We start from the raw sequence: 21,020 nt of genomic DNA on the forward strand, positions 1-21,020 counted from the left end.
CCCCCCCCCCCCTTTAAAAAAGAGAACTATATCCTAAGCTTAGAAAATCAATTAAAATAGAAGAAATAATATTTTTGAATCCAAGTGTTGTTACTTTCGTAGAAATAGAACATAAACACATTTTACTGCACACAATGCAAAATGTATTATTTATTCATTCATAATTCTAAAATATGTATTTATAATTACATTTCCAACACTTGAATATTTTTTAGGTTTAAACAATTTATATATTTCAGACCAAAGAGCATTTATTATTATTTGATACCCAGCACAATCTGTCCCATTAGTCGGTTTTGGGTTAAAATACTAAATATTGAAGTAAGAAACAAGCGTTAGCTTTTAAACCTTTTTATTTCGGGATACTAGAAAACTACAAGACCATTCACGCTTTGAATTCGGCCTCTTTAAAATATTTTAAGAAAATAGTTTCAAAAATGTTACTTTGTATATAATATATTATATATACCTAATGCCTATGAGAACAATTTGGAGGCGCAAACTGCATATCATATTCTTTGGTATGAACGTGTAATGTACTTTTTTATTTATTTTTATTTTATATTTGCAATTTAAAATTAAAAAGTCAATTTGTGTTATCTCCTGCTGACGTTTTTTCTAAAAAGCTGATCACACATTAATATACAATGTACATATTATTAGAAACTGTTCAGGAGCTGTTAAGTTCATAAACTATGTATGTACTAACTAATATACTGTTTAGGTGCTGATAAGTACATAAACTATGAATGTACTAACTAATCTAATGTTCAGGTGCTGTTGAGTAAATACACTTATGTACTAATAATGCACTGTTCATGAGCAATTGAGTACATAAACAATGTATGTACTAACTAACGTACTGTTTAGGAGCTGTAGAGTACATAAACAATGTATGTACTAACTAATGTACTGTTCAGGTGTTGTAGAGTACATAAACAATGTATGTACTAACTAATGTACTGTTTAGGTGCTGTAGAGTACATACACTTATGTACTAATAATGCACTGTTTATGAGCTAGTAAGTACATAAACAATGTATGTACTAACTAATGTACTGTTTAGATGCTGTAGATTACATACACTTGTGTACTAATAATGCACTGTTTATGAGCTATTAAGTACATAAACAATGTATTTACTAACTAATGTACTGTTTAGGTGCTGTAGAGTACATGAACTGTGGAAAGAGTGTGTATAGCCGTGTAGCAAGGGTGTGTAAGAATGATAAAGGAGGAACAAGATCACTCAATGATAAGTGGACAAGTTTTATCAAAGCTAGACTTAACTGCTCAGGAAATTATTCATTTCACAGTACCCGGTAGACTCCCCCCCCCCTTACACGCTTAAAAACTTTTTCTGTCCAAATCCAATTAGACATTTTTATGAAGGGAACTAATTGGATACTTAACTTCTTATTTTCAGCGTTTGAAAATGTTTTTTTTAAGATTTAGTTAAATTATAGAATTTAATAATTTTTTTTTTCAAAGTGGGGAAAATCATTTTAATTGAGAACACAGTTTAGTTAATTAATAAAAACTTGGGGAAATGTCAAAATCACTTTCACGTTTAAAATATTCTTATCTAAAGCTATGCTGGTTTATTTTATTATTTGAAGGTTGACAAAAAAATGACTCATGGGGAAAAGTTTCGTGCTTTTCCCTACTTGGAACTAGAAATGTTTAAATTTATATTTTAGCTGAACTTAATCTCTACTGATAGCCTAGCATGCAACTTTTTTCATAATGAAGAAAAAGAATTCACAAAAGCTACTCTAGATAATAGCAAGTTAGAAGTGCCATTTTTTAAAAAAGATTTTGGAAGCTTATACATAACTTTTGCTGAAAGGACGTTAGTCAATAAAGAATTGGAATGACTTATTTCATTTAAACAAAAAAATATTATAACATATGTAGAAAACAAAAACAACATTTAAGAAATTGTCGCCAAAAAAAATAATTTTTTTTCAAATTAACTTATTTAGCAAAAAAATGTGCAAAAACAAAAAAAGAGACAATGTAAAATAAGGCATTTAGACAGAATATCTGATGACTCAGGCAGGTAAAAAAGCTCCAATTTAAGCATAAAGTGAGTTTGTTGTGCTAGTTAGAACACAATTACACAATTATGTAAAAAAATAAAATTGTTGCATACTGTTTAAATATATTTCATGAAACAATTAAATTAAAAAAAATATTTTCTTTCCTGATATAACTAATATAACAACTTGTATATCATAATGTAAATAAATTATTTATTAAAATAGTTAGCAATGGAAAGTACATACAATAAAATCTGCAGTACAGCTGTATATATAAATATTAGTTAATGCTTTTAAATTAAAATTAAATTGTTTTCTACCTTTTATGTATTTTTTCTGCCGCCTCCTCCCGTCCTATAGTTTTTGATATAATTTGAGTAAATTTAATTTGACTTTATTTCGGGGAAATTTCCATACTGCAGGGGATAAAGAAAATACAATGTTGCTCAAATACCTCTGAATATCGCCTTAAAGTAATTTGAACTCTATTTGAAATTTGAATATTATGTTGTATTCACAAACAAGTCATGTTCGCTGGACAAAGGTTGTATACAGTGATTTTCTAAACTTTCTCACAATATGCAAAAAGAAATGATTTTTTTTGCACTCTACAGATTAAAAATTTTTTCTTCAAAAGGGTCTTAACTCTTGTCTCAAACTCAAATTTGTTATTCCTAAAATTTTTGCAACCTGATGTCTTTTTGTATTTCCAACAATTCTCTTATTTCAATTATAGTGTAGTGTACACTGTACACTGTACACTGTACACTGTACACTGTACACTGTACACCATCAGATTGGAAGGGATAAGCAAATTAAAGTTTGTGGCGATTAATGAATTCATTTGTATATTGAATATTCTATAAAATCGAATTAAATTTTTAATAATATTAAAACCTATCAGCCAAAAATGTATTAAAAAAACTAAAGGCAGTTGAGTCTTTTACAAATTTGCATGGCACTGCAGAGAACCCCAGTGGTTATTTAGTTCATCCTCCTTTTTTGCTGGATAACGAATAAAAATAAATTGTAGTTCCTGGGAATTTTCCATTCTACTTTGATGAAATCCAAGATATTACTAGAGTTATCGAGGTGAGAAATATTAGGTTTACTTTCATTTTTGTTTACTTTAATGTATTAGTCAGTTATTTTCCCATCAATTTTGGTCATTAATTTATTCATTCCAACATACTGTTTTGTTAATCATTTATTCATCGTTCCATATTTACATTTTGCCAGTTCATTTACTTGTTATAATTCCATATTTACATTTTGACAGTTCATTTACTTGTTTATCATTCCATATTTACATTTTGCCAGTTCATTTACTTGTTAATCATTCCATATTTACATTTTGACAGTTCATTTACTTGTTTATCATTCCATATTTACATTTTGCCAGTTCATTTACTTGTTTGTCATTCCATATTTACATTTTGCCAGTTCATTTACTTGTTTATCATTCCATATTTACATTTTGACAGTTCATTTACTTGTTTATCATTCCATATTTACATTTTAACAGTTCATTTACTTGTTTATCATTCCCCATATTTACATTTTGCCAGTTCATTTACTTGTTGATCATTCCATATTTACATTTTAACAGTTCATTTACTTGTTTATCATTCCATATTTACATTTTGACAGTTCATTTATTTATTCATTGTTCAATATTTCCATTTTGCCAGTTCATTTACTTATTATTCATTCCATATTTACGTTTTAACAGTTTATTTATTTATTCATTGTTCAATATTTCCATTCTGCCAGTTCATTTACTTATTAATCATTCCATATTTCCGTTTTAACAGTTAATTTATTTATTTATCGTTCCATATTTCCAATTTACCATACATTTATTTATTTATCGATCCATATTAGCATATGTTATCCATTCAGCTTTTCATTCATTTACTCTTCTCTCATATAAGACGTTTCCTCTTCCTTTCAAACTTTTTTTTTTTTTTTTGTGTTTGTCTAAATAAACTTTTTTATTACGCTTCATATTGAGTTTTTTTTAAGCTCCTGTACCAAAAAATAATGGTTTTAATGATGTTTTTTATTTTTATTTTTCGAGAAAAGTTTTAGAATATTCTAAGTTTCTCTTTTAATTTAAACCTATTAAGATATTTATTAGACCTAATTTAAGTCCTGGAAATAGTTAACTTAGTTGGCTTAGTTCGCAAACAATTAAAATAAAATATAAACTTTTACTTCAACTTTTCTACAGCTCTGTTCCATGAATATTTAATATTCTTAAGTTGGCTAAATAATTTGAATAAATGATTTTAAGAAAAAAGTAAATTTATAAATTAAACAGAGAAGTGTAATAATTAAATTCCTTAAAGGGACTGTAAGCGTAATTTTAATTAACCCTCCATGCAAAGATGGCAATGCTCGATGAACAACGGTACCATTAAACCTTTGTCTTCTTATTTTATCTTCTTATTTCCTTTTGATTCTAAGATCCAAGATTTAGCTATTTTGTTGCACTTCTCCTTTAAAACGGAGATACTAAACACTGTCTAAATGTGTCAAGATTGCTGCTCAATACTATGTATGTCTTTCATAACGGAGCTGTCGATACTTAAGATCCAATTTTATATATTTCTGAGCAAGTAGAGAGTATATATATAGCGGAAAGCCACTTGTTAACCCTGTGATTTTTTATAAAGATATTTACTTTGTGTTTTTTTCAATAAAAGTTTGGAGAAGAAGAATTAAACCTTTGTCGTATTAAGTATGAATTATATATCAATTCAAGATAATTCGTATGTTTTTCCTACAGTAGAAATGCGCGAATTACTTGTAGATATCTGATTTATAATCTAAAAACCAGATAATTTTCTGTGGGATCTCAACAAACGTGATTTGCGTATTTCTACTGTAGGAAAACATATGTATTATCAGAAATAAACGCTCGTGAAGCTTGACGACCCAACAATATCTTCCACATTATTGATCAGATAAAGGTTTAAAGGGTAGCGTTGTGAATCGGGATTTGCCATCTTTGGATGGAGGGTCACTTGAAATTACACTTTCTCACAGTCCCTTTAAAATGTTGTGATAAGTTAGAAAAAAGTAAAAATGTTTATCAGACAAATTTATCATGCTTTAAGTAAAATCAAAAGTATTATGCTTTCAGGCTTATCTTGAAGATTTTACACTTGAGTTTTAGATCAGGTTTATATTAGATAATATCAGATTTATATTAAATCTGGATGATATTTCAAATGTTTAGAATTCCATTAAAGTATTTAATAATATTATATTATGTTATATAACGAAACTTTTGCAAAATTTGTCCATTATAAATCCTAGACCATTTTTCCAGGAAACTACTAAACCCGAATAATGTTAAATAGAATTTCCCTTCAGTACCGTCGAAATATTTTTGATTTATTTGATCCTTAATTCATTTCTCATTATTCTCCCTTTTTTAGGCTTTTTCGCGCCCATCTTCTTTTTCAATTGTGAACATTGTCTCTATGTATACATTGTAAATAGATGAAAAAGTTCGCGGATTTAAAAAAAAATCGTGGATTTTCAGAATTTAATGCAAATTTTGTTGGAGGCAAATATTTGAAATTTTTTATCATTTATAAACTTCCGTGGGGACATATGAAGTCCCACACAAAATTGGGCCCAATCGGTTCCGCCGTTTTGGCGTTTATTGGATACAAACAAACAGACAAGCAAAGTTTAAAAATTATTTTTTTTGTAATTTACACCATAAACTTAACACTTGTCCAAACTCTGAATTTCTGATTCCTATATCTTTGCAACATACATGTTTGAAATATAAGAGGTAAACGACAATAGGTTGCAAATATATTGGGATCTGAAGATTCTAATTTGTGTCGAGTTCACAGTTCCTTTGTTTAACCATGTGATGCAGGAGGATCAGCTGTGTGCGCGTTTAGCGTTGACGACATGAACGCGGCATTCGCTGGACTGTTCAAGGAGCAGCGCAGCAGCAGTGAGAACTGGTTAGCTGTAGAACCACATAAGGTTCCTGAACCGAGACCAGGTAATTTTTCCCAACCCTTTTTATAATTAAATGGACTGTCGATCTCATTTTAAGTTACCTTCAATTCAAAGAGCTAAATGCTCTGTTCTTAACGGCATTTTGTAGGAAGGCCTTTTCGCATTAACGTTAACAACATTAAATATATCGTTGCTTTCCTGTCTTTAAAAGGTGTAAATTATGTCGAATTATGTTGCACCCACAAGTCGCCATTCAAGAACTAGTCGCCATGAAAATTTACTTTTTAAGATTTATAAGGAAAGCCTATTTAACTCGTTTAATTTTTATTTGAAATTATTTTGAAAGTCCGTTAAAAATCTTTGATATACAAGATTGTGTGGTTTAAAATCAAATACAAGGTTCCAAGAAGCAGGTTTTTAATTACGGTTTGCTTATTTCTAATAATAAATGCAATAAATGCATTTTATTAAGAAATAAACAAATACTTTTAACCACTAGCAGCAGCATCTATCCTTATACAGGGTTACCTGTAGAAAAATAACGACTGTAAAGAATTTTTTTTATCTTTTTGCTTGTATTTTAACTTGTTTTTTTTGTGTCATATTTTGGTTTCTTTCAGATCGTCATATTTAAGGAGTTTCAGGTCGTCACACAAAAAACCCTTTTTTGATAACCCCGTTGTATTAAAGTTAATGTTACACGTTCAAAAATGGAATTTCCTTAAAAACTGTGCGATACACGATTATGTGAGCAACAATGTCCAATGATGTTTTTTGTTCGAAATTAAAAGAAGCTTTATTTCTAAATAGGAATCCCAAGTAATAATTCACTAATTATAGGTTTTTGCACCAACAACAGCAAGGTTGATCTTCTCGATGCAAACATGAACTTTATCAAGACACATCCCTTGATGAATGATGCGGTTCCTGCATACTTTCCTGGACCCTTGCTGATTCAAACAGGTACTTAGATCAGTTCCATACTTTCCTGGACCCTTGCTGATTCAAACAGATATCTAGATCAGTTCCATACTTTCCTAAATATAGTTGCTATTTTATCTAAGTTTTTAAGATTCGAGAAGCTAAGACAAAAAGTAAATATGATGATAGCTCCGTTTTTTATTTTTTTGGGGGAATGTTTTGGAAAAGTTCCAATCAAAGAAATACTCTGCTTCGAGGTGACCAAAACTCCTTAAATTTTGAGACCTTAAACCTCCAATATTGAAATCCACATGTTTTCTATCTAAGACGTTGTCAGTATTATTTTAGTTGTGCAAATTCTTATTTTTCAGGTTTAATATTTTTAGAAAATTAGATGATAAACATTAAACAGGCATGACAGAAAGTACATTGTTGTTAGTTACATAATTTTAAGACCTAACCGGTCCCAATATTTGAAATCCATTTGTTATCTGCCAAATTTTTTTGTCAAGGTTATTTAAATTGTGTTTTTCAGGGTTGACCGGAGGGTTTACTTGCCTTGATGTTGACGCCCAGGTGATGGGTCCTGATGGTTCTTTGTATGATGTTCTTTTTGTTGGAACTAAAGAAGGTAAAAATGTCAAAGAAATAGTTTATACAGAAACAGGGTTTTATGTTTTGGTGAATATCATTGATTTTAAGGGGAAAATTAATATTTTGAGATAAAAAGTTTTCTGAAAAAGAGTAAACTTGCGAGTTGAACTCCACATATAAAATACATAAACCTCTGGATTGGAAATATGCTCTACTTTTTACTGGACTGGTACCTTGATGGTCTAGTCCAGGTGTGCAGTTGAGTGTTGATGTAACCCTCGCCATATTGATACAGTGCACTAGAATTGTGTCATTTATCTACTGGAAATAAATTTTTCGTCTTCGGGGGGTTTTATTAAGGATGGCACGGCTCGGTGTTCTTTGGTATAAAGGTTGATCGTTAACTATTACTATTGTTATTTTTATTGTTCAGGTCATCTCTTAAAGTCTGTGAATAGTGTCTCTGGAACACTAGGAAACCCAAGCTTGGTTCCTCCTACTCCAGTACTTATCGAGCAAATTGAGGCTGTTGAAGGGAAAATCATAAAAATACAAGTTGTCAATGATAAAAAAGGTATTGATATTATTATTTGTTACAGTCAAGAGTAATATGTTGTTATATCATTATAAACGGTTTAAAACATTTATTTTTTGTTTTACAATGGTTGCCAAAGCACCAAAACTTGTCAATAATTCTGAAATTAAATTTGAGCTTTAGGCAAATATCTTACTTCATTCATAATATATTAGTATATTATGCGCCTTTCGGTGAATAATCAAAATTATTCCACGGTTTTTCTTTCAATATTATAACAATAATTTTGATTATTACACTTTCTTCCTACGCATAATAATATTATACCACCTTTACACGAATAATTATAATTATTACACAAAATGGGTGACAATAACAAGAATTATTCCTGATTTGGCCACGTAGTAAATCTATAAGAATGTGGTATAATACATATTAACTCTGAACATTGCAAATTTAGCTTAGCAATTTCTAATGTTGGATATTGCCCAACTCATCCTTTATAAGTTACCAGTAGTCAATGTGTGTTTTTCTTTCATTTTTTCTTGCTTATAATGTATACATTGCGCAACTGATTTAAGTTCTATTTGATCAGGTTCTGGGAGTGTTATAGTTGTATCATCTGAAGAGATAAGATCCTTCCCTCTCTATAGATGCGAGAAAGCTGCGTCTTGTTCTGAGTGTGTTGCGCTTCAGGTAAAACTTGACGCCATTTTTTTCTTCTTCAGAACAACCCTCATTTTCATTTTATTATAATCTGTGAAAATATATGAATGGTGACCTTGTATTTAAAGTGTAGAATGTTTAAATATTGAATGTTGAAGTGACAGAGCATTTAAATCTACACTGGATGCAATTATAGTAATGGCCGACAATTTTCAAAGTGACAAAAGTCAAACTTGAATCCAAATAAACTTTATTTCAAATATCGGATGAAAATTTTGAAATTGACCGAGTAACAGTTTTAAATTGGCAAGAAAATGTCAAGAAATTCAATCGGGCTTGAAAGGAACAGAAAATTGAAAAATATCCTGAAGAAGAAAGCGCAAAAAATGTTGGTATTTCACATGGATATAATGATAGAATGGATGTATTACAAGTTTCAATTTAATTGGCTTAATGGGTGTGATGCAGCTGAGCAGAGAGTGGGCTTTGACTTGCAATTTGTCTTAGATTTTTGTAAGTGTATAGTTGTCAAGGAACAATTTTTTTAATTCCAAGTCAAGCAGCATTTGAGTTACTTATCTTTTGGGAGGCAATGTTATGTTTACAAGGTATGAATTACTGAATCTCATTTCTTCTAACTCCAGTGCCCGCCATTTACTAGAGACCTTAAACTTCATGTTTAACTTTTTTTTAAAGGAAAAATTAGTTTATAAGTACACCATGCAGAGATTGAAGAAATTTTCAAAAAATCTAGGGTCCACTTGGATATATAACAGCTGTGAAGCCCGTCCGCAAAATTACATAACTTGAAAATGTACGTTGGTCCAGAATATAGATAGGTAGATCATATTCATAAATGGGCTGTGGTGTATCAGATTAAGTGTTACTAGCATTCTTTAATCAACTGTGGTGTTAAACTTTAAAAAGTTTGATAGCTTAGGTTGTTTTGTTTTAGCCTCAAAAACTACAACTTTGCCGCAGTACCACCCTTGCAATATAATGATCAGAAACTTTTTATGTAATCATCAAGAAATAGCACTGCCAGTCAATCTTCTTAATCCTTCCATATAATAAATATCCTTGCTCATATATATATATATATATATAAAGCAATAATCAGAACAGCTTCTCAGTTTTCATATTTATTAATACAAATTGTTTCAGATCTCTCGATCCTCATCAGTCAATAAACATGGGTTATATATATATATAAATATATATATGTGTGTGTGTGTGTGTGTGTTTATATATTTATAGCTGGCCAAACAGTTGAACCAAATTGGCTGAATTTTTTAGGAAACCCTTGAGTACCCCGAGGGTAACATAATCAAAAAAAATAGAATTTCTTTTTCAAAATTAAAAAAAAATTAAATTCCACGGGTAACGCCTAGTTACTCGTATTATTTATGATGAATTTACCATATTGAAATTCATAATTTCTCAAATTTCATTAGAATTAGAAGTTTATAATTAGAAATTTAAAATTAGAAGTGTACACTGCAGTCTTTTCTCACTATCTATGGAAGCATTTTTCCTAAAATTTTCTTCTCTTTCTTAGACAGAAAATGAAAAGTTTTGTGGTGGTAAAACAGAAAATATTAGGATGCCCTCCAAAAAAATCCCTTGACTAAAAATGCAACTCTTTGCAATATTTCAGCCTCAATTCTCAATTGTATGTACTCATCCACTTGGCCTGAAATAAGTATTTAAACAAGAAGAGCTCTGTATTGCCTTTCTCTTCTTACATTTCTTTTGTGAGGTTCTTGAAATATATTCCTAAATATGGTATCATAGAGATGGATAAAAGCTTAAATTAAAATATTTTTCCGGTTTTTTTGTGACACCCTAGCAAATGATCTTCTGAAATGGAAGGAAATCTAAAAAGTAAAGTAAATTTGGCAGAAGTCCTGAATGTTTTGGTAAAATTAGATCAGGCTTTGTATTGAGGTGATAGGTAGACTTCACTTTTTCTTGTGATATGGTGAAGAAAAGATGTTTTTGTGGAGGTTGGTATACACTATACAATTAATCAATCGCAAGAAATATTATGAGAAGGTAAATAATATTGTTGGGTGAATAGACCAACTTGGAAATAATTTTACTTTATGAATGTTGAAAGGGATATTTAATGTTAGAAGGGAAAAGGAAATAGTAGGGTTATGTTCTACTATTAAATAAATAAATCAAAATGGTTCGTAAATGTATTATTTACATGACGAAAATTTTTCAAAATTATCTTTAATAATTTAATGTTTACATTTATATAATAGTAATGACGACATTTTTAACTTTAGGATCACTATTGTTTATAAATTATAACCTTGCATAACATTTAATAGGGAAAATCCGATTCACAGAATCAAAAGTTACCTCGGATCCGGATCCGAATCAAAATGATATGGATCCGAAACACTGATAGTAATAGTAATAGTAAAAATATCCATTATTAAATTCCTTGGTCATTTTTTTTATTGGATTATCCATTAAGTAGGAATGCAATATTATTAAAGTAAGTTCCATCTTCATGTCCGGTCTGATACTCATTGCATTCTCCATACGGGTAGTTGTTCCTCTGTGCAGTGTCACTGTTAATAGACCATGAGGAGACCCCTCCATACAGCTCTGACCTCACAAACTTTGTAGATTCAACTAATTTCTCAAGATAGCAGTCTTTTACGTTCCAGATTCCCCAAACTATCTTCTCTTTCGGAACTCCTAGGTCCTTCAGTGCCAGAATCCCTTCAAGGTTTGCTCCATGAGGAGTTATGTAATCCAGATAGATATGGGTGTTTTCAAGGATCTTATCTACATTAGTTGGGACGTCAGTAGGATATCCAGGATAGGTAAATGATATTAGTTTCGAAGGCATCAGTTCTCTAAGGGATTGAATAACAAGTGACTCTCTATCTATCTGAATCTGTGAGATAGACCCTGGAGCCCTAACATGAACTAGGTCAACACCATCAAGATCATATTTGTCCACAACTCTTTGTATTCTTTGTGTCAGATAAGGAATTTCGGCCAGTGTTAGATAATCGCCTGGGTTTCCATAAACTTCTCCACCAAGCGCTAGCTTGACAAAACCTCCCTTAGCCTGTATTTCCTTGACACCAGCTACAAAATGGTCAGGATTCATGTTTAGACCTGAGGTAATACACTCAGTTCCACATGTTTCCTGTTTTGCATTGTCTGCAAATGCTACATTGACCACATTAACCCCGTGTGATGATCCCAGAGGAGTAATGGGAATATTGGACATGTTGGACATATAGTTGGTTCGGTAATCCTCCCAGGACTCCCAGTATACCTCCACATGGGGGATGAACAAGTTCTTCTCTGGGCTCCAGAGCGATAGGCTTCCAGATATACTGAATAGAAGCATCAGCCCTGCACACAACATCTTGGCAGATCCAACTCACAAGACCCACTGTTCTCTGTTCGTTCCGTCTTATCTTTCTAGGTTATTATTACGGACGTATTATACTTCTTTCATAGATAACAGTAAGTAATGTAAAATTAGCATAAAAATGATCTTGTAACTAACAAAGTTATTAAAAACTAGCTGAATTGCCCGGTGTTTCCCGTGTCATTTTAACAACACATTGAAAATGAGTTCGATTTTTTGGCCTGACCAAGGTTACCCAATACCCATGAGTTTCCTATAAAATTTAACCGATTTGGTCTAGCCGTTTGGCCAGCTATATAGCTAACATATACATATATATATATATATATGTTTGTGTGAGCGAAGAGCTTTATTACATAGATTTTGTTTAGAAGCTTAGAGTTACTTTTAAATTTTTTCTCGCAATATTAGTTTTATGATACGGTTGACATTCTATCAATATTTTAGGATCCCTACTGTGCGTGGGATGTCCGTGGAGAGAATTGTCGGGGTGCGCTGAGCTGGTCAAAAGGAGCACACAAGTCCTACCTACAGAGTGTGGTGGAGGGTAGACACGCCCTCTGTCCAAGATCTGACCCCGCCCCCACCTCCCCCTCCCTACAACCTTACAATAAATATCAAACAGGTAATTCTGCTAAATAAAATGCCGCAAACTATTTCAAAAATCAATGATGACTTTCAAGTCGTATTTCTATCGTTATGTTTCGTGGGAAAACTGTCAAATTGAATTCTTGTTTGTATCAGGTACCGTGATCAACTCTATTGAAGATACAAGGTTGGATAAACCTACTCCTACAGGCAGAGACGGAGGAAGACGAGACATTGCTCCGGAAAGAAAGGTTAGATTCAATTCTCATTTTTTACGTTTTCAAATTTTTGCTAGTTTCTAGCGAGTGCATTTCGCGTCCATCTAACTTGAAACAATTTTAGCTTTTATATAGTTGCTTTACTCGCAAGAATTTTCTGTTATAAAAAAGTAACATGAAAGATAATTTTGCGGATTTTCCTAGTTACCCGAGGTCGGAACTTGAGTGCGGAGTATCGTAAATCATGAACTTTTAATGCTTGATTTTATTAATTTAAGCTCATCTTGTTGCAGCCAATCATCAGTTCAATTATCACTTTTCATCTTGAATTCCCGGGATGCTTGTGCAGCTACCTGCGGCTTATCCCAAAGATTGCTTGGGGTTATTTTTGCTAGTCGTTTTGGATCGCTAATTAAATTTAAAAAAAATAATAAAACTTTCTAGATTTCAAAACCTATTTCTAAAAAATGGAAAAATGACAACGATCCTGATGCTTATCTAGGTTGCACCTGCCCTGTACACCCTGGAGACCCTGATATTATANGTGAAGGGGGGGGGGTAAAATTGTATTAATCTGAGATCAGAAAAAATGAAGCAAAACGTAGTTGAACTGGGCACAAGTAGTTGAACTACGTCTCCAATGTGGATCGGAGTCGAGAAGAGTTTAACAAGCCTAACCAGTTCAACTACTTTTAGCTTTTCATTAAATCTGACCTCTGTTACATATCGATAAAATATTGTGTGTATTTATTTTTTAATCCAACAACTTTGAATTGAAAACGAAATATACAAATGCGTATTTACTTTAAACAGTTACAGGAAATGCCAGGCTTTTGTTGGTTTAAAATGACTAGAGTTCCTTGCATGACACACAATACATGAAATCCTCTTATTTTTTTGTAAACCTTAACATTTAAAAAATTGAGAATATTTAACTTGACATTTTTATTTTTAGTTTTTCATTTTATCAATTTCCTTATGTTGAGAAGTTTTAAATGAGATTAACTCCGGTTGGATTAGTTATTTAGAAGCATTGTTAGATGGAGTTAACTTCTAGGCTTAGCATTTTTAATTGTTGTTAACTTTTAATTTTATTGAATTTAACTTCTATCCTTCTTTCTTTTATCTATCTTTTTACCTATCTATCTGTATTACAATATTTTTATATTATATCTTAATAGCTGAACTCTATCTATCTAACTATCTGTATCTGTATCTGCATCTATGTACACTGTACAGGATACTGCTGTGGGCGGAAATGTGGTAAGGATGAGAGTAATGTACCATATCAAGATGCAGAATATGAATACTTTGAACAGCGTCAACTTCCTTCTCGACAACTTCCTCCCCAACCTTCTCTTCAACCCCTTCTACGCCAGGTTAGTCTTTAAACCTACAAATCTTCATTTTTTTAATCCCCAATCTTCGAATCAAAGTCTATAGGGGAAGCGCCCTTAGTTTACTTTTTAAAATTTGGTTAGCAAATTGTAACTGTGGCATAATATGCTATTGCTAAAATTTGGTAATTTGCTGGAACCTGTTTAAAAAGGTATTAGCAATGAAAAGATTATGCTGTACAATCCTCACATTTTTTTAATTAATTCGATTTGATCAAAGTAGTTTGCTGATTTTGAGGAAAAGTGATAGAAACATTTTACCATTGGGAGAGATATTTTGTTTTGTTTATTTTTTTACATCCAAAAATATCGTTTATAGCCGTAGCTTCTCTGTTCTCCAATCTTTGATAAAAATCACCCCCTCCCCACCCCTAAAAAATATACCCCTTTATTAGAAAGAGAGAAAAACTAGAGTCTTCTCCCCGTTTATTTTAATGGAAGAATTTTTCAATTAAAAATTTGCGATAATTTGGTGGATCAAGCTTAGTCAGAGAAGTCTCTCATTTAGTTGCGCCTTTAAAGATATTTGTCTAAAACCGTGAAAAAGCTTGAAACACTTTAGAGAGGTTTCTGTCTAAATCAAGAACTTTTCTATACAACCTTTACTATCTTCTATTTTGTCCGGTTTTGTTCTCTAGTTTATTTAATATTAATATTCCAGTCTGATATACTCTTGGAAACCCACTAGGAAATATAAGTGTGGGGGGGGGGATCTTGAAAAAAAGCAATTAATATTAACACAATTGATTATATTAGAATTATCTCTTGTAAATGAAAAATAAAAATTATAAATTTAGGAATACAATTTTATTGACAGACATGTTTGTAAGTTTTACAAAAGTTTGGAGAATCAATAATCATAGGGAAATAAACTGAGGCAAAGAAACCCCTTTCTCTCAAGAAGCAGGCTGAAGCAATTTGTGAAGAAAACAAATAAATATTCCATAGATTCATATAAATATAAATAATATTAAACATCAAATATTCCATAGATTCATATAAAATATAAATAATATTAAACATCAAATTGTATACAATACAATATTTATGGAGAAAAAGAGGAATATTGTGGCATTATTGTTATCTCTTGGAAATCTAGTAAAATAAAATAGTTAAGAATCCGATATGAATAATTTATGAATAAATTTACGTAAATGTTGATTATAGTTACGAGGTCGTAATTAATGGATAGCGATTAGTAGTTAAACTTGTTGAACTTCTTCTCTAAATTCGCCTTGTGTGCACTAGAAAGGCAGTTTAAAGAGCCACGCTTTGTTAAACCATTTCTAGCTATTCCTGTAACCTTAGAAATTCTGATGCCCTAAAATATAATTGTAAATTATTTGAAAAGGGAATGGATCATGCTAAAAGTATTGATAAAGGGGTAGAAAAATAGGAAAAATTTTAATTACATAATTTTGAAGATGATGTTTATATTTAAATATAATTTATAATATATATGTTTAGAATGATTATAATAAACCAGCAGTAGAAGAGACGGTGTATGCTGAACCTATTCTAGTCAATAAACCACTTAATCCATTAGGTAATTTATTCACTTTTTTAAGGGACCCTTCATTCAAAGAGGGGCATGTCCGGTTTACAATAATACCCTTTATACCTAAATCTCATCAATAATGTGGGAGAACACGTCGTTCTTCTGATTTAAAAATAGTTTAATTGTGATAATTTCTCAATTGTTTCTAAAGTTAAAAAAAAAAAACATTTTCAAAAACAAAAGCATGGTTATTCACAGTTTTTCCTCATGAAATTCTTCAACATGATGGAGATTCAAATTTGTAGTTCGAACAATGCTAGATTTCTTTGAATCTTCAAAAGTTCACTAGCCAATCTAACATAAGAAGCACCTGGATTGTCATCATGATTACCACTAGAATTGCCACCAGGACTGCCACCTGGACTGCCACCAAGACGGCAACCGGGACTGCAACCAGAAACCTCAAGCTCAAGACTGCTACCGGGAACCTCAAGATCAAGACTGCTACCAGAAACCACAAGACTGCCACCAGAAACCTCAAGCTCAAGACTGCTACCAGAAACCACAAGACTGCCGCCAGAAACCTCAAGCTCAAGACTGCTACCAGAAACCACAAGACGGCCACCAGAAACCTCAAGCTCAAGACAGCTACCAGAAACCACCAGAAACCTCAAGCTCAAGACTACTACCAGAAGCCATAAGACTGCCACCAGAAACCACAAGACGCCCACCAGAAACCTCAAACTCAAGACTGCTACCAGAAACCACAAGACGGCCACCAGAAACCTCAAACTCAAGACTGCTACAAGAAACCACAAGGCTTCCACCTGAAGGTTTTAACCATGATTTTTTCAGCTAATCCGGGTTATTTAGATGTGAACTTTGATTTTCCGTATACAGAAGTATTTTTGCTTGTTTTTCTAAGCCTTGAGACCTTACCTCCTAAGATGCAATTCTTAGCTTTCGAGCTAAAAACTTGGAAAATTTCGTTAAGAAATCTTACTTGTTGTTTAAATGCAGTTATCAGTCATACGAAGACCAAATATGAAGAAACTTCTTTATAAAAGTTTTAGAATTATACATTATGCGCAATAATGGTTCCTCTCGCTGTTAAAAGTTATGCTAAGCTTAGCATATGAGTATCAAACGTGAAAAGAACTAAGAATTTAATATTGTATAGTCGTTATGGTATATATCAATACAATGATGATAAATTTCTATTTCCACCGGCTTAAACAGCTTGGATACAAATGAAAATGGATTAAGAAGCTGTCCATTAACGTTAAAAAAAAGCTTTTCAGAAATCAAAACGGAAATAGGAAAGTCGTCTTCATTGTATTGATAAAAACCCTGACCATTGTAACTGAATTCTTATAAATAATATTAATGTTTCAGGAACAACACTCGCGCACAAACCCTACCCCAGCTCCGGCATGGTTGGTCAGGGTATCGGTCAACCTCCATTCTACAATCAGAACAACAAGTTCAATACCATATCAAACATACACAAACGTGGAGGTAGATACAGAGGAAGTAAGCTCCAAACCGAGATCCAGGTTTTGAACTTGCGTCCCTTGAAAAATAAAAAATGTTATAAATTTAAAAAGTAAATTTTTGGGCTGAAACAAATGTTATTAAGGTCACTACGGTGTGGGGCGTGGTGTACTCTCTGAAGACCGTGACGCTCTTGTGAACCACTATGAGCGAGGAGGCGTTGCTGGATCCCGGGGCCCGCCCTCCTCTGTCTACCACATGGGTACCCTGGGCTCCCGGGTAAACAAGCTAGTGCAGGATCCAGGCCAGGTGGTGGATAGTGCATATGGAACCACGAGATCTAATAAGAAAGTTTATCTCTAAATCTTAACCCGACCTAACCCTAGAGTCTACCCGTTCTGTGATAGGTAGATACTAATTAGAGGAAAAAATTCCTACAACTCTCTGAACATTTAGCGCCAAGATGCAAGAATTCGGCTGAAAACAAAATGTCGGTTCCAATCTTAAATTAAACAAGATGTCGGCTCCAGTTTATAATGGAACAAGTTTTTAGCCCTCAGCATAGATAAAACAAAAAGCCCAGCTTTAATCAAAACAAACTGTCTGCGCCTAGTATAAAAGAAAAAAATGTCGGCGTGCATCTTTAAATTAAACAAAATGTCGCCTGCGTTGTGGAAAAATGTGAGCAAAGACTGAGTTAATAACGATCTGATAATCTACTTCTAACAATGAACAAAGCACCGCACTTCACTGTACTCTCTTGAATACTGCAATGCAAAGATTTGCATGAAAGTAAAGCCTAAACCCCAGCTGTGTATATGAATAGATCTCAGATTAGATATTTTTATCTTACTCCCATCCCTGGTCAAGGGATGTTTATATCTCGTTTAAAGATATTTTTACCTTCAAAGAATCTTTGACCTTTCTCTCTTATCACTTAATTATGCTTAAATATTTATTAACTGTATTTCAGGCGTATATATTTTATAGAAAACTTAACTGTACTTTTTGATATTTTAATTTTGTATATATACACCCATAAAATATGCTATCGCGTAAATGTACGCGGTGAACCAACATTTGGCCAAATTTAATCCATATCGCTCAAATTTATATTTATTAGCTTCAATATTATAGCTTACTGCTCATACCGGCATTTATGTAATTTCAATGTTTAAAATTCATAATAACTAAAATAATTGTTTAATCAAACCGTAAGAAAATTCCAGATCCTTCCCTTCACCCCCCCCCCCCCCCCCCCCCCCCCCCCCCCCCCCCCCCCCCGCTTGCTAATGAACTTCCTTGATAATTGGGATCAGCATTCAGCATATTTTAACAACCACGAATTGTTGCTGAATAAATATTGTAAAATTTCTGATATAAAAATGTACCGTAATTACTTATGAAGTTTGTTATCTACATTATTTATGTATTTTCTTGTATCTTCTAAACTGTGAATAGTGTATGTACAGTGTACAAGGTACATATTGTACATGAACTTAAATTGTAAGTGTTCTTCAGTCTTGATTTGATACCTATGTGCTGTATTGTTTTCTATACCAGATTAATTAAACCTATTTTTAATAATTCTGTGTTAGATTGTCCCAACCATTATCTAAATTTTTAGTGCACAGTTTTTTCTTGTTTTTTTTATTTGGAAAGAAATTTTCGTTTTAACTTGTCAAGTTTTCGAGCTTAGTTTTGTAAATTGTAAAATATGTAAAATCTTGATATTTGGCTTCTAACATTTCTAGTTTCTCCCCTCTCTAGTCCCAGCCCTGCCATATTTTTTAATTTATTTAATATTTATATATTTTTCTACCATTAGTTGCCTAAATTATATGACATGAAATTGAGCTGAAGAACTCAGGCAATTTCAAGAAAAAAATATGCGCTTATGCCGCCAACTATTATTAGCGAATAATGGCGGATTTAAAATGGCGGGTTGATCTTGATCTTGTTCTCGGCTCAAATGTCTTTGTGCTACCATTGTTGTATATGCTAACTCATTTTCTATTCTTAATAAATTTAAAATGAATTATATTTTTATTGTATTGGAGTTTGGGACTGTTGCACAGGGTTACTCACAAAGGATGAGACTTAAGCATTAAAAATTAAAATGGGCTTACAACTGACTAGCTAAATTCGATATGATTGATACATTAAATAATTTTTCATTAAAAGAAACAAGTTTACGTGTTGGCAACGATCCATACAATTGTTTATGAAATCTCATTTTTTGGGTACAACCCTGTATATAACATGATAAGGTCTAGTCAAATTTCACCTGCACGCCGTATTTTACATTTTTGATATAAATTTACTTACTTTTTTAATTAACATTTATTTGTGGGTCTCGGGGTGAAGATGAGTAGGTTTTAGGGTATATTTGAAAAGAGTAAAGGTTACAGTTGAGGCCAAGGAGTATGAATAGAAGGGAGATATAACTGACGCGGCCCGCCCTACCATATGATTATCCATGCTTTGCAGACGGTACTCCATTTAAGTAAGAAATACGTGTCTGATGAACAGTTACCGCGTATACAATAACCTATTCTGAATATTTCTCATACAAATGGAGTACCGTCTGCAAAGCATGGATAATCATATGGTAGGGTGGGCCGCGTAAGTAGTATCTCCGTTCTATTTCATACTCCTTGGTTGATGTTAGCTGGAAAGAATTCTACTTAAATTACTAAGCTCAGATCAGAGTCCACGTAGGTTGAATTCTTTTAGATCAAACTCCAGAGCACCTTTAGCGTGAAGAGGGGGGTGTGAAGCACCATAAATGAATTAGTGAATCTTTGACTTGAATGAAAGCCGATTGCGTAATAAGGAAGGAGAAAGCAGAATCTATTTAGATTTTAGTTATTGGAGAACACAGAGTATCAAAACATATTTCTTAAAAGCAAAACTGTTCACAGAGACTTTCAGGATTACCGACAAACAATGAGACAATAATTCTTTTCTTAACAAATTATTTGTATTAAAAGAACTTTAAGTGTAATTTGAACAGACCCTCCTGGCAAAGTTGGCAATACTTTCACAACGGCTTGCACAATTGAATCCTTTGTCTAATCAAGTATAAATTAGATATGAATGTTTATTATATAAATTTGGCTTGTCTGTCTGTTTGTTTGTTTGTTTGTTTGTCTGTATGTTTGTATCCAATAAACGGCTGAACCGTTCGGGCCCAAATTTTTTGCGGGACATCACGTGACCACAGGGACGGTTTATGAATGATCAAAATTTCAAATATTTGTCTCCATCAAAATTCGATCTTCATTAAATTTTTGAAAAATTTGAAAATCCACGAAATTTTTTGTGAAAATCCCCGAATTATTTTTGTTTTGTTTTATAAGTTAGTTTAGTCCTTCTCATGTCCTTCTTCAGTTCTCATTAATATGATATATTGCTCAGTGAAATATTGTTGTTCAAATAGTTCCATTTCCGGAGTTATTTTACACTCTATGAAATCCATTAAAACACCAAACCACCCGCTTATCATTGAAGTACACTTTGAACCCTAGAAGTATGAGTTCGCGGACTGTACAATTCTTGGTGATTTTACATACATAAGCTATCTATGTTTATTTATTCATCTATGGAATTTACTCAATCTCATATTCACCAACTCTTTTAAGCTACAATTTTCATTGATTTGCTTGCAC

General features: G+C 32.3%; 1 protein-coding gene across 1 annotated transcript in view; it reads left to right on the forward strand.

Annotated features, from left to right (window-relative positions):
* LOC111713697 (semaphorin-1A) overlaps positions 1–19,392 on the forward strand; it is a 39,271-nt gene extending 19,879 nt beyond the window's left edge. The window contains exons 7-20 of the mRNA XM_023488629.1: positions 1,163–1,297; positions 3,076–3,182; positions 5,934–6,075; positions 6,873–6,995; positions 7,489–7,584; positions 7,981–8,121; positions 8,678–8,778; positions 12,602–12,779; positions 12,899–13,018; positions 13,463–13,476; positions 14,142–14,339; positions 15,825–15,903; positions 17,251–17,373; positions 17,495–19,392. Coding sequence (XP_023344397.1) covers positions 1,163–1,297; positions 3,076–3,182; positions 5,934–6,075; positions 6,873–6,995; positions 7,489–7,584; positions 7,981–8,121; positions 8,678–8,778; positions 12,602–12,779; positions 12,899–13,018; positions 13,463–13,476; positions 14,142–14,339; positions 15,825–15,903; positions 17,251–17,373; positions 17,495–17,712 — 1,775 coding nt within the window. The 3' untranslated portion in view covers positions 17,713–19,392. The remainder of the gene's footprint in view (positions 1–1,162; positions 1,298–3,075; positions 3,183–5,933; positions 6,076–6,872; positions 6,996–7,488; positions 7,585–7,980; positions 8,122–8,677; positions 8,779–12,601; positions 12,780–12,898; positions 13,019–13,462; positions 13,477–14,141; positions 14,340–15,824; positions 15,904–17,250; positions 17,374–17,494) is intronic.
* Positions 19,393–21,020: the final 1,628 nt, after the last annotated feature.

The sequence above is a fragment of the Eurytemora carolleeae genome, unplaced genomic scaffold, assembly GCF_000591075.1.
Source record: "Eurytemora carolleeae unplaced genomic scaffold, Eaff_2.0 scaffold1457, whole genome shotgun sequence".
In the NCBI taxonomy this organism is placed as follows: Eukaryota; Metazoa; Arthropoda; class Copepoda; order Calanoida; family Temoridae; genus Eurytemora; species Eurytemora carolleeae.